Genomic DNA, 14,054 nt, shown 5'->3' with positions numbered 1-14,054 from the left:
GCACCTCAATATTAGGAAGGTGCTCTTAATGTTTTGTACACTCAGTGTACAGTACATCATTGCTGTGAACCCGTAATTAGGACTTTTATTTTGAAGACAATTTCGGACGCTGGAGTAATAGGCCTACTGGTGGCAAAGGTTTCACATCCTCTTTGTTCGTTGGAAGTAACGTTGGCTAGCTAGGTTTACTTTCTACCGTCTCATGCGGCGCTCACTAGCAAAGGTAGCTAAGATACTGATTGGCACATGGGCCATAATGGGTATGTATTCGTGGTAACGTATTATATAAAACAATATTGTGTTTTTTCTTGTTAATCTGTCTAGGTTGTGTTTTCTAGCTAGGTGGCCAACTAGCCATGATCAGGCAGGGCTGTCCTCATTCGTGTACACTTTACTAAAACGAGCGTTTCTTATTGGATAAGTTCAGGCTGTCCCTGTCCGTTTCGGTCCGTTTTTTTCTCCTTCGGTGTCTAATGAACACGACCCTGATCTCAAGGAAGTAGCTGGGTAGCTAGCTAGGCCTACTTTTCCGTTTTTAGCAAAACCCCTTGATCTATCTAGCAGTGCCGCTACGGCGATCTGTTATTATTGACTAACTAACTAACGTTCAGTTTTGTATTATGTTATTGTGTGTCCATTTGCGCACGTTCTGTGCAAGCTAGCCTTATAGCTAATACGTAAGTGCAAGTTAAGCTGTTAACGTTAAGTTGGCTAACGTTAGCTATCTGCTGGCAATGTTATATCAACCGTAACATTTATCACTCAATGAATAACTATATGTAGTTAAGATATGCAAAAGTAGCTAATTTAGTTAGTTCTGCTATGTTAATGTTTCTACAAAATGGAATTGATTTAGCTAGATATCTAACACACTTCACTGTACTTTTCACATTATAGATTCCCCCATTCCGCTCTCCTCCCTGCGCCTTTTGGTTCCACCTCTACGGCTGATGTCTGCATTTATGTGGCAGGTAGCGCAACAGAGGGCCATCAAGCACTATGGAAAATTAGAGGAGTTTGTGACCGTGGTAACACAAACTGTCCCCGAACTTATGACTGACAGACAGAGGACCCTCCTTATTTTGGGTCTGAGAGCAAGGGTAAGAAATGCCACATATTATGCCATACAGAATCACTTCAATGTCACATACTGTTTTTGAATGGGCTTTAAAAAATCATGAAAACATGGGCATTTAAGATATTACATTCTAGTTGTATTCGTGGATTAATTTACTTCTACCTGATGCCTTTTATGAAGGTTTTCAATTGTTTTTGTAATCGAAAACCATAAGGCATAGAGGTAGAATTTCACATCTCAAATTACTGTGTTTTCATGAATTTGATGATATAATCTTGAAGCCCATTAAAAAACAGTATGCAACTTTATCCAGGAAGCAGGTGGACTTTCTTAGTGTATAGGTAAAATGTAGAAAATAGTTTTATGCAAAGTATCAGACTTGATCACTTTTCTTGCAGGTAAACCCTGTCAGTCTCCGGACTCTCCTTTATAGAATAAAGTCTTCTCAACATGCACAGGTTGGTGAATCAAAGTATGAATACAATGCCAAGATTGGACATTTTGTTCTGCTGGACACTTATGAGATAATTAACACCCTCATAATTCAGAAATATTTAAAAACAAGAGATTTAAGATTGTTGGTATGGATGGTTGTGCGGGATTTGTCTGAAAGTCAAAAAATTAATCTTTTTTTTAAACTTTGTTTTACAGTCCAATGATGCAGGCATGGAATCACCTGAAGCTAACTTTGCCAAGCTCACCCAAAGCTTGATTATAGACCCGGTTGAGCGTGAACACTTCGTCCAAGTAAGTAGCTGTTAATGCCAAGCTTGTCTTGAACCTGCAAGGCCTTCCCACACTACGTCAGATTCAGTCTTTTACGATTATTACATGTCACACTGTGCAACGTGACCAAATTAAAATCTTGACATCAACCTGGCTGGGTTGTAAGGTTTACCTCAGTTCTGTCATCATATTCTGCGATTGGCTTGCGAGGCTATGTCAGTCGACTTAGGCTACGTCAACTGGGCGTATCAAGCATTGGCGTCAAAAGAAAAACAACAAGCTTTTGCTATGTTGGTTGACAGACACTGCTCCTCCTACCTCTGTGACTGAGCGGTCCTTGTATTAAAAAGCTAAACTCTCGAATTGAAGAGGCTCATCACAACATGGAAAAGCTAATGCCGAATATAATCCCCATAGCATAATCATTGGCATTACTAAATAAAAGCATTGCAATTTTGACATTCAAGGTGTGATGGTTATTTATAACTACAGAGCCAATTACTTGCACCAAGCTTTCATTCTACAAAGTGTGATTTAAATGTTTTATTTTTTATGAATGGTGTCATTGCTGGTGGTTTTCTTATTGATACTGCCATAACTTTTTCGGAGCTTAGGAAAAGTAGAGGTATTTAAATAAAAATTCCACCCCAAAACTATCCTTTGGTATTTGTTTTATTAGTCCATTGTAGGGCTGGGCAACTATATCAAAATAATTTGCAATTTTTTTGTACGATATCCCAAGTAACTATATCGCAAGAATCAAGTGTTTTTATTTTAAACATTTTATGAGTGTTTATGTCCACTTGTTTTCATGTAGTCTTTTTGGTCTCGTCTCCTTCGCTCCTTCTGTGATGTGTGCGCCTTCCCATTTTACACCAGAGATCTGTATGTAATGATGAGATGCATGTCTTCGCCCTAACAATTGGGGTTGTTGTCCCGAAGGCAAGCTTAGGTCCAAAATAAGCCCATTTGAAACGCATTGGGCTTATTTTGGACAGATTTGAGTGTGCGTGAAACTGCTCGCTTCACCTCTTGCTCTGGTTTACACACACCAAGCCACTCTCCCTGTCACTCACAACAACAAAGATGAGAGATCACGTCTTCCTCCTTGACAAGCGGTTTCAACTCGCTATTTGCATTTGAGAGAGGAAACTAATACATTAAAGACAAATTGCAGAAAGGAGGAGCGTAAGTAGAAAAAGTTAAAGTTACAGGTCCATTATGATATTCTGAGAGAGCATCTTGTGCATCTAAGTGCTACATTCAACACTGTTGACCATGATGTCCTTCTGGAGAGGTGGGTTGTCCTCGCCGGTCCAGCTCTAAATTGGTTTAGTACCTGTTTAACCAGTCTGAGGTTTGTCACCCTTGGTGAACACATCACGTGGTGTTTGACAAAGTTCGATTTTGGGTCAGGTTCAGTTTATAAATGTTACAGCATTTATAGCAGCATTATCAGAAAGCACATCATTGATTTTCACTGCTACGCAGACGATACAACTTTTTACATTAGTGTCACCAGAGGATTTTAGCTCCACGGATAAATTATTAGACTGTATTCGTGATTTAAATACTTGGATGGCTCACAACTTCCTCCAACTAAATCAAGTCAAGACTGAGGTACATCTTGTTGGAGCCAAAGCACAGAGAGAATCTGTCCGCACCTATTAATTCGCGGACAATACGGATAAAACACCAGGTAAAAAACCTAGGTGTTATTTTAGTCGGAACTCCATTTCGAATCACACGTTAGGAATGTGACATCTTTTTACCACCTGAGGAACATTGCCACGGTGTGGCCATTTCTCTCTTAGGCTGATACAGAGAGACTCATCCGTGCTTTTATTACAAGCAGGCTTGACTACTGTAATGCTCTTCTGTCTGGTCTACCCAAGAAAGCCATTGGTTAACTGCAAAACATACAGAATACTGCAGCACGGGTACTGACCAAGACCAGACGGACAGCACACATTACACCGATTTTAAGGTCTCGGTACTGGCTGTCTGTGTTTTTAGAATGAATTTCTATTGGTTTTTAAATCAATCCAAGATTGTGCACCCCAATACATGTCAGGCATGCTTTTAAGTTATGTGTCCAGTACAGTAGGTCCCTCTGGCGCACTGGCCTTTTAACTATCCCAAAGCCTAGGACCAGGAGTCATGGAGAGGCAGCCTTTAGTTACTATGCCCCCAGCCTCCGGAATAGCCTGCCAGAGAACCTGAGGAGGGCCAAAACTGTGAATGTTTTAAAAAGATCTTAAAACACACAAATTTAGCTTTGCTTTTCCTTAGGGTGCTTTTTAGTTGTTCAGTTTGTTATTCATCCTCTTATTGTGTAGTAAATATAGCATTTTATTTTTATCTTTTTCCTGTGAAGAACATTGTTGCATTCCATGGCTGAAATGTGCTGTATAAATAAAGCTTGATTTAACCTGTGTTAATTTTCTGTAGCCTAATGCCTGCTACGTTAAGTTAGTCATTATTAGTGAATGTGCATTATGCAAGGTTCTGATAATGTGTCCCTTTCCAACAATGCAGAGAAAAGAGATAATATAAATTCGAAATAAATACAATGAGTAACAATAACTTCGCTATATACACGGGGTACTGTCGGGAAGAGTGGTTGTGCCCGACTACACAAGCGGCAATGAGTGTAAACACGAGTTCGAGTTTTAGATGCTTTCACATTAGGTTTTTGTGTCTCTGGCATTGTAGTCCACAAACTGTTCAGGCCAGAGGGTGTTTGAAGACGGCGGTGCGGCTTCACTGGCAGAGTCCGTAACACTCCTTCTAAGAAGTCTGTGGAAGGGGAGAGTAGGCATGCTGTGTCTTCCTAACTGCTCACTTGAGTTAGGTCCAGCCTGCACTCTTGTGCCAGTCAGTTGATTAGGGAATTCCTTGCAGGTGTGCTGATTAGTAATCCTGCACAGGTGTGTTTGGTGAGCAGCGCTGTGGCTGGCCTGGTGCTGAAGGTAGTGCAGCCTTGCACAGTGCTGAACTGAGTGCCGTTGTCCATGGGGCTGAAGTGAGCGCACCGTACTCCTGTAAGTGGGTGGGTGGCTTTGTCCATGTTGCTGCACTGAGAGTCCTTCAGCCAAACCTATGCCCATGCCTCTCATGGTGCCACACACCCCTCCCTTTAACTCCGAGCCATGAAAGGAATTGGTAGAAGAGAAAATGGAGCCGGGAGAGGGCATCAGCGTTCCCATGAGCAGACCCTGGTCTGTGTCGAACCACAAAGTTGTATGGTTGTTGCTCGAGGAACCAGTGAGTCACCCGGTCATTGGTGTCCTTGGCAATCCACTGCAAGGGTGTGTGGTCTGTCTCCAGGGTGAACTGCCTTCCCATGAAATGGTAGGATCGGGAGCAGGCAGCCTATTTTATAGCCAGACATTATTTTCCAGACATTATTTTTCTACGGTAGCATACTTCGGTTCCCTAGGTAGGAGCTTTTGACTGATGAATAAAGCATAATGTTCTTAACCATCCCAGACCTGGGACTGGATGGCTCCTTGTCCAGTTCCAGAGACGTCTGTTTGGACGACGAAAGGCTTGGAGTAGTCTGGTGACCTCAGGACTGGTCCTGAACAGAGCGAGGTTTGAAGATTCACAGAATAAACCGCCGGTAGTAACTGGCCAGTCCCATGAAGGCTCTCACCTGAGTCTTGGTGGTTGGATAAGGTCAGTTGCTTGGATACCAGGACGATAGGGCTGGCCCTCTGACTTTTTGACTCCTCTATGGCGTCCAACTCACACACATTTTTGACCTCGGAGCAGATGGCTTTGCGATGATCTTCAAGGACCCTATTCGGCTTGACGTGTACAGTCTTCCCAGGTAGCGTAAGGATATACTGCTCTAGCACATCTGTCCGCCCTGGCAAAGAGGAAAATAAATATATCCGTGTACTGATCAACAAAGTGTCTTACTTCTTGGGGTTGTTGGGGAGTAAGGTCTTGGCCCATGTTTATGACATCTCTGGGTATTTCCCGAGGAAGCTCTGGAGACAAAGGCCACAGTAACATCATCCTCCTCCCACTTCTTCAGAAGGTTGATGTGATATACTTGCTCTCGTTTACGGCGATCTGTCTGGTGTATCCCGTACGTCACTGGGTCTAGTTTCTCCATGACTGCGTAGGACCCCTGCCACCGGGCGAGGAACTTGCTTTCTGTGGTGGGGAGAAGGAGCACTCGGTCACCAGGATTGAACTCTAGGAAGGCCCACCCTTGCGAACATATGTACCAACTCCTTGGCTATGGCCTTGGTAGTGATGGTTCATAGGATAATTGCCTCTGGGTACCTGGTGGCATAGTCTACCACCACCAGGATATATCAGTATCCTTTCCCAGACTTTGGGAGAGGTCCAACTAGGTCTCCCTAGTCTATCAAATGGGGTCTCAATGATGGGTAGTGGGGTACGCCTTACTGGGGCAGTCTGCTGACAGGTGGGAAACCTCTGACAGTACCGTGAGACAGACATGTAGATTCCCGGGCCAGTAAAACTTCTGTAGAATTCGTTCCATTGTCTTTTCCTCACCCAGATGAGTGCCCAAGATGTCAGAGTGGGCCAGTTGGAGAACAACTGGAACATACACTTTGGGCACTAGGAGGATATAAGTTCTTCGCCTACTTCGTTAACCGATAGAGTAGCCCTTGATGAAGGGCAACGTAAGGAGTCACCAAAGGGCATTTGCGAGGTTTTGGTCTCTGGGCATCACCAAAACGGCACTGCAACAGAACTGAGAAGTCATTGATATGTAGGGGAGGCTCACCTTCCACATCAGCGGTATCTCTGTTGTATTCAGGTTGGTCTGGTTGTGCAGCATCACCCAGCAGCACCTTTACCGATCTCTCCTGGTGAGAAAGTTTTTTAGTATTTTGCCCCTTCAGAACAGGCAGCAAAGGCTTGGGTCTATGGGTGTGGTGAAGAGCAGAGGTAGTGCGAAATGAATTTTTGCTTACCCCAGCAGCCTCAAAGACTCAAATCCCAGGCAGTTTCGACTCGGGAGCAGAGGGGTTGTCCATGCCCCACAATCAGTGTTGAACCGGATGTGGGATGTCTTTGGTGTCCCCATGGATGCAGGTGAGGGGTAGGGTGTTGTGGTTTCGAAGACCCCCTACAGGAATCTATTCTGGCCGTATTAGCGTGACTGCTCTGCCAGAATAGGTTGTGAGCCCACCTGCACTAGATACTAGCGAGCAGGTACCTCACTTCCCTCCTCCCTCAGGTCCCACAGGTGGTCATCGCCAGTGGGCCTGTAGGCATTTGCTCATCTGTTAGTCGAGTAGGGTACCCTTGGCCTCACATTTTCTGCACCAGACAACATTATGTCGCTCCTCTCTGGCTGGGAAGTAAGCAGCAGTTTTGGGAGGCTCATATTTTCTTGAGGAAAAAGGTTGTCAGGTTGTTTCTTCCAAGGTCGTTCCTGTTAGTTTGACTTAAGTGCATCTTTTGAAGCCCCCAACTTTTCCACCAGCTAAATCATGTCCTGGTAAGTCTGAGGGCATTGTTGGGTGGCTGCTTTGTGCAGATCATAGGGAAGGCCAGTTCTCATGAACTGGTCCAGGACAACTTTGTTGATCACATCATCCACAGAGTTGCCTTATGGCTTCAGACAATTCTTTCCCAAGCCGCCTTCGGTGGTATAATTGGGCCTGGGGTACCTGGCCAGCTTGTTATTCCCAGGTTCTGAACCGTTGGGCGCATTGCAAAGGGGTTGAGCCTTAATCTGCTCAGGATCTCCTCCTTCAAACGGTCATAGTTAATGACCCCTACTGTCCTCAGATCCTGATAGCCTTGTTGGGCCTCTCCTGTGAGATACGGGCTACAAGAGCGGCCATGTCATCCGGTCCCATAACTCTCTCTCTCTGTCACTCTCAAACATCAAGAGAAAAGCCTCTGGGTCATCAGCATCAGTCATCTTAGTGAGTGTCTCTCTTGCCTTACTGGCGGGTGAGCGAAGAGGGACTGGACCCCTAAGCTGTTCCAACAGGCCTCCTTTGATCTTCCAGAGTACCTCTGAGGTGGGTAATCTGTTGTACGAGCCGGCCATGCCTTCTACCATGGTATCAGAGATCTGTTGGCTGACTCCATGAAGATTTATGAGTTATCCCAGCATGTTTTCCAAGTTTCCAACTCCAGGATTAGACATGGTTCCGCTCTTGCACAAAAAAAGTTACAAAAAATGCAATTAGTTGTGTTTTTACTCAGATGTCTGCATTCTCCACCATATGTCGAGAAGAGTGGGGTGTGCCCGACTACACAAGCGGCAATGAGAAAACACACAACCAAAGAGTAAAAGTTTCAGATGCTTTAGCTTTTAGTGTCTCTTGCGTTCTAGTCCACAAGCAGTTCAGGCAAGAGGGTGGTTGAAGATGGCGGCCACCTGTAGTCTCTTGCGGTGGTGTGGCCTCACTGGCAGAGTCCGTAACTCCCCTTCCAGGGAGTCTGTGGAAGGAGAGAGAAACAGTGCAAGTGGGATAGTAGGCACAGTGTGGCTGTGCCTTCCTAACTGCTACAGGATAGATAATAAACACTAAAAGCAGCATGCTGTGATGATTTATGAGTTCAATGCAGATACTCTGTGTAGCTATTGATGAACTATTTAACAGTCGTATGGCTTGGGGGTAGAAGCTGTTCAGGGTCCTGTTGGTTACAGACTTGGTTCATCAGTACCGCTTGCCGTGCGGAAGCAAGTCTATGACTTGGGTGGTTGGTGTCTTTGACCATTTTTAGGGCCTTCCTCTGACACTGCCTGGAATAGAGGTCCTGGATGGCAGGCAGCTTTGCCGTACGCACTGCTCTCTGTAGCGCCCTGTAGGCTGTCTCATCATCGTCAGTGATCAGGCCCACCACCGTTATGTTATCGGCAAACTTAATGATGGTGTTGGAATTGTGAGCGGCCACACAGTCGTGGGTGAAGAGGGAGTACAGGTGGGCACTAAGCACGCACCCCTGAGGGGCCCCCGTGTAGAGGGTCAGCATGGCGGATGTGTTGTTGCCTACCCTCACCACCTGGGGGGGGGCGGCCCGTCAGGAGGTCTAGGATCCAATTGCAGAGGGAGGTGTTTAATCCCAGGGTCCTTAGCTTAGTGGTGAGCTTGGAGGGCACATGTCAGCAATCGAGTTTTCAAGATATAGAACTTTCGAAATACACAAATACCAAAATGCAGCATTATATGATGATGCAAAACGCAGCTGTATTTTGAAAGTTATACATCTTAACTCGATTGCTGACATCAAAACATTTTGGGGCTACATCAACAATGGACTAATGAAACAAATACCAAAAGAGTGGAGTTTTCCTTTAATCGGCAGACCCTGTCACATTGAACAAGCCAAGATGTTCGACAATCGTTTACGACCTAAGAATTTACCCACAACGTGGACATTTTGTCTGGATGGCAAAATCGTGTCATAAGGCGGTTAAAATCATGCAGTCTGGGCAGGCCTTTACTTGAACATTTTCTCTGGCCTGACTCAAGTTAGTTATGTTTGTGGAAAATAGAGTTGAGTTGAGATTCAGTAAGATTTTAGTCAACAAGATAGCATTTGAATAGTGAATAGGCCTGCGCTATTATAAATCATAACTAGTCATTCACTAACATTAATTTGTCTATGCTGTGTTTACACAGACAGCCCAATTCAGATTTGTTTTTCAGTAACTGGTATTTTGACCAATCAGATCTGATGTGAAGAAATCTGGTGTGATTGGTCAAAAGTGCCACAACATGCAGCCTTACATGCCACAACACTGATTCCTGTTCTTTGGGTACTGGATTGTGCTAGCCTGGGTGCCAAGACAGCAGAAACAGGCATGGCACCCAGGCTAGGATCATGCAGGGTCTCTCAAACAATAATTCATTGATCTAATTATTTTCCCTTTTGCATTATCTCACTGACTCTCCATCTTTTCAGGTGGTGTTTCCTGAAGAATTCAGACCTGATTTTGACCAAGTGCTTCAGGAACTGGTCTGTGACTTCCTCACTCGGCTGGAAGAGCTGCTTACACTACCAGACTTTAAGCAGGTGCAGAAATCACTTTCGTAAGACAGTCTTGAGAAAACGGCATTCAAATTAAGAACTGTAGTTGGCCTGGAATCTATTTTGGCATTTTATTTGTGTCCCTCTTTTCCCTAGACTGCATTGTTGCTGAGTGCTGGCTCCTCTGGCCTGGATGAATGCCTGCAGTCTTTCTCTCACTCAGAAGATCTCCAGTTTCTGCTCCAGAATTACAAACAATGCAGAACATTGTACACAAACAGTAAGTTCATAGAAAATTATACATTTTTTATGCATCATTTTAGCACAACATGGTCAGATAAGGTTTATTGATGTAACAACTGCATCTGAGGAGAATAATATGTTCATTTGAAAGGGATTTAAAGTTGGAAGGATTAGTTAAATAAAGTGACGGATTAAAAAGTAATTTATGGATTTGAGAAGTTTTGCCTCTAGGTGTTCAGAACAGTCACCTAGATAAAAAAGTGTGTTTTTAACGTATTTGTTTTTGTCTGTGCAGTCTCCTCCTCTGACATTCCTCAGGAATCAGATATTGAATCCGATGCCTTCCCTGACCAGTTAAACCGTACCAATCTGGACACTGGTGTGGGGATGAGGACTGGGATACAAAGCAGAGACTGCCAAAGGATGGAGTTGGCATCACATTTAGTGGAAATGGGGAGCACAAGAGATATTATAGGCTGCGATGAAACCTGTGATGAAGGGAATGAAGATGATATTGATGTAGAGGACGACCCAAAACAGAAAAGGTATGAGAATAAATGTATTTTTGTTATTTCAAACGGTACAGTTGGTAAATAACCATTTGCATTTGGACAGTCTATCAAACAAACTTACCACTTGACCCAGTAATAGTCAACTATTTGCATTTATGTTTTGTGCTTTTCACAGGGCTGGTTCTGGTCTTTCTCCTACCAGTATCATGCAAGGTGGTGATACAGGTGAGACCTCACAAACTTTTAGTACATTTACCCTTTGGAAAGCTGCAGCTGACTATTGTGGGGCAATGGTAGGGGACTTCCTCATGAGTATTTCAATATTTGTATTCATTTTTCCGCAGACACTGTTGCAGGGGTATCGTTTCAGGTGTTGACTCCCCTTTCTTCAGCTTCAAATGAGTGTGCCCCATCTACTTCCAGTTCATCACACATGAACATTTTCCACCAGTGTCCTCAGTGTGGGAAGTGCTTTAATTATCAGTCTCAACTTGTCCAACACCAGCAAATTCACTGTGGGGATAATCCATACAAGTGCTCCAACTGCGGGAATAGATTCAAATTCTTTACAAGTCTGTCAAACCATAAGAGGATGCAATGTGTGGGCACTGCCTTTAGCTGCCTGAAGTGCTGGAGAGAGTTTGGTTCTCTGCGTGAGAAATTGAGACACCAGTGTCCGCACAACGAAGTCATGTACATCTGTCCACAGAGCGGGAAGAGTTTTAAGACGCCACAGCAACAACCATTCCAGTGCCGTCATTGCGCAATGGCCTTTTCCGAAATGGATCAACTGCATGCTCACGAAAAAATTCACGGAATCCCCCAAACTCTTGACTGTCACACATGTGGAATTACCTTCAGCAACTTGCCCAGCCTCGTGCACCACGTGGAAGCCCACAAGAGGTCGGATCTGAGGCCATCGTCGCACCTTCCAAAGAAGAAGAAAGGATTGCAGCTTCCGAAAACTCACCATTGTCACCAATGTGGAAAGTCCTTTGTAACAAACCGACGCCTTAAGGATCACGTGCGCACTCATTTGAATTATCGTCCCTTCCCCTGCTCCTACTGTGGAAAATGTTTCACTCAGAAAGGTAATCTCAATGTGCACATAAGGATCCACACAGGGGAGAGACCCTACATGTGCTCTGTGTGTGGGAAGACCTTTCAGTCAGCAGGGAATCTGCAGGTACACCAGCGCTTTCACACTGGGGAGAAACCCTACCAATGCAAAGAGTGTGACAAACGTTTTACTAAGTCGAGCCATTTAGTCGTCCACATGCGTGGGCATACTGGAGAGCGTCCTTTCACTTGTAATGAATGTGGAAGGAGTTTTATCCGGAAAACTTGCTTAAAGAAACATTTGCTAGTTCATTCAGGGCAGAAGCCTTATTCACGGCCTCGTTGCCCAAATAATTCCAAGCGCAGTTCACAACCAAGCTATCAAATGAAGGAGAATCCTACTAATGCCACTGCCATGACTGGACATGCGACTGCCATGGCTGGACATGCGGCCGCGATGGCTGGACATGTGGCCGCCGTGGCTGGACATGTGGCCGTACCAGCAATCTATCATGACAGCCTTAACATAAAAATGTTGGCACATGTTGGCATGTCCCGAGGCTATGCCATGGAGAGGCTAGGAGGTGGTCCTTCAAATTGTTGAACGCTGCCCTGCGCACGGAAAAATGTCCCAATACTCCCCCCCCAGTCCTACCTCTCACCTCTTAGTGGGTAGTTGGGAGTGCAATTCGCTAGCGAAGCAACAAGTTATGGGGAAAAATAAATACTAGTCCAGAGAGATTAATGGGTGTTCTAATTATTGTTAACATGGAAACAACTGCGTTTTTCATTGTAGGTTTCAAACAAACCCTCTGCAATGGCTTCATGCACAGAATTTAATTGGAACAACTAAGAATTTATCATTAACACAGAAACAAAGGAATTGTCCGGTGTAGGTTTTCCAAAAACGTGCGGCAATGGCATCATTCACGGATGGGGGAGGGGCTTTGGAAGGTGACGGGGGTGTAGACTCTCTAGTCTTTCTCTATACATCATGTCTCAGAACCTCATCAAGTAGCTGATTTGGTTGCCAATCTACTGGACCAGTTAAGAAGCTACTTTATAGTTTCATGTGATGTTCTGTTTTTCTCATTACAAATATTATTCCTTTACAGATGTATTATAGACATGTAGAGCTGTTTGCATGTACACATGTTTATGTAATAGGAGCGGTAGTCATGGATAGAGATTGAACTGGTGAAATGCATGTGCAATTGTAATATAAGTATTTACTCTTAACAGTAATAATGATAATGTGTTATTTGATAAGCGTATTTCTAGACTTTCAAGGAATCTAGAAAGTGTATTTCCTGGTGTTATATTTGGAGGGTTGTGATATTCTTTGTTATACCTATTATTAAAGGTTTTAATACTTATTAAGCTTCTATTTATTGATTAATTTTTTTAGGGGCACTCAGCACTGTGCTCTCTCTGTGTTACATGTGACCAACCTGCACAATCACATGCTATCGCAACGCCATTAGATTGTATATTCTGTTTTCTGGGTTATTGGCTGCTCACAACAAGGGTTGCAAAGGGTCAGAAACTTTCCGGAAATTAGTTAAGCCCGGAATTTGGGGACTTTTGCTTAAATTCATCAAAAAAGTTAGCTCATAAAAGTTAACCTTTTTTTGTAGGATACACATAAGGCAATTCTAGGTCTTGTGGCATATTTTGGTTAAACTATCCCCAATTCAATGGAATTGCAACCCTCTACATGCACAGAGCATTCTTCCATCACATGTACAGCTGATTCTCAAGATCTTGCACACTAATGAGATGCTATTGAACCCACACTACTACACTGTCTGAGCCAAGGACTACATGCTTTCTGGTAAGTTTTGATTACAATACTGGGTGGGGTGAATATACACTGCTCAAAAAAATAAAGGGAACACTAAAATAACACATCCTAGATCTGAATGAATGAAATAATCTTATTAAATACTTTTTTCTTTACATAGTTGAATGTGCTGACAACAAAATCACACAAAAATAATCAATGGAAATCCAATTTATCAACCCATGGAGGTCTGGATTTGGAGTCACACTCAAAATTAAAGTGGAAAACCACACTACAGGCTGATCCAACTTTGATGTAATGTCCTTAAAACAAGTCAAAATGAGGCTCAGTAGTGTGTGTGGCCTCCACGTGCCTGTATGACCTCCCTACAACGCCTGGGCATGCTCCTGATGAGGTGGCGGATGGTCTCCTGAGGGATCTCCCAGACCTGGACTAAAGCATCCGCCAACTCCTGGACAGTCTGGTGCAACGTGGCGTTGGTGTATGGAGCGAGACATGATGTCCCAGATGTACTCAATTGGATTCAGGTCTGGGGAATGGGCGGTCCATAGCATCAATGCCTTCCTCTTGCAGGAACTGCTGACACACTCCAGCCACATGAGGTCTAGCATTGTCTTGCATTAGGAGGAACCCAGGGCCAACCGCACCA

At 44.1% G+C, this 14,054-nt stretch overlaps 1 protein-coding gene across 2 annotated transcripts; it reads left to right on the top strand.

The window, feature by feature from the left end:
- LOC106609535 (zinc finger protein ZFMSA12A) lies at positions 1 to 12,977 on the top strand. Of its 2 annotated transcripts, none has more exons than XM_014208458.2 (9): positions 1 to 260; positions 898 to 1,100; positions 1,477 to 1,536; positions 1,730 to 1,825; positions 9,722 to 9,832; positions 9,944 to 10,067; positions 10,326 to 10,575; positions 10,718 to 10,767; positions 10,887 to 12,977. In XM_014208458.2, the coding sequence occupies exons 1-9, from the start codon at positions 203 to 205 to the stop codon at positions 12,203 to 12,205; spliced, it is 2,271 nt and encodes a 756-aa protein (XP_014063933.1). In that variant the 5' UTR covers positions 1 to 202; the 3' UTR covers positions 12,206 to 12,977. The 2 variants fall into 2 exon arrangements, with proteins under 2 accessions (XP_014063933.1, XP_014063934.1); XM_014208459.1 differs by lacking the exon at positions 1 to 260 and adding an exon at positions 471 to 677.
- Positions 12,978 to 14,054: the final 1,077 nt, after the last annotated feature.

Source organism: Salmo salar, chromosome ssa07, assembly GCF_905237065.1.
Source record: "Salmo salar chromosome ssa07, Ssal_v3.1, whole genome shotgun sequence".
In the NCBI taxonomy this organism is placed as follows: domain Eukaryota; kingdom Metazoa; phylum Chordata; class Actinopteri; order Salmoniformes; family Salmonidae; genus Salmo; species Salmo salar.
This window is presented reverse-complemented; position numbering and strand designations above follow the sequence as displayed.

Coding starts and splice junctions, on each gene's coding strand:
- LOC106609535 (XM_014208458.2), top strand. CDS start 203: ATGCGGCGCTCACTAGCAAAGGTAGCTAAGATACTGATTGGCACATGG. Junction 10,068..10,325: donor CAGAACATTGTACACAAACA/GTAAGTTCATAG, acceptor TTGTCTGTGCAG/TCTCCTCCTCTGACATTCCT. Junction 10,576..10,717: donor GACGACCCAAAACAGAAAAG/GTATGAGAATAA, acceptor TGCTTTTCACAG/GGCTGGTTCTGGTCTTTCTC.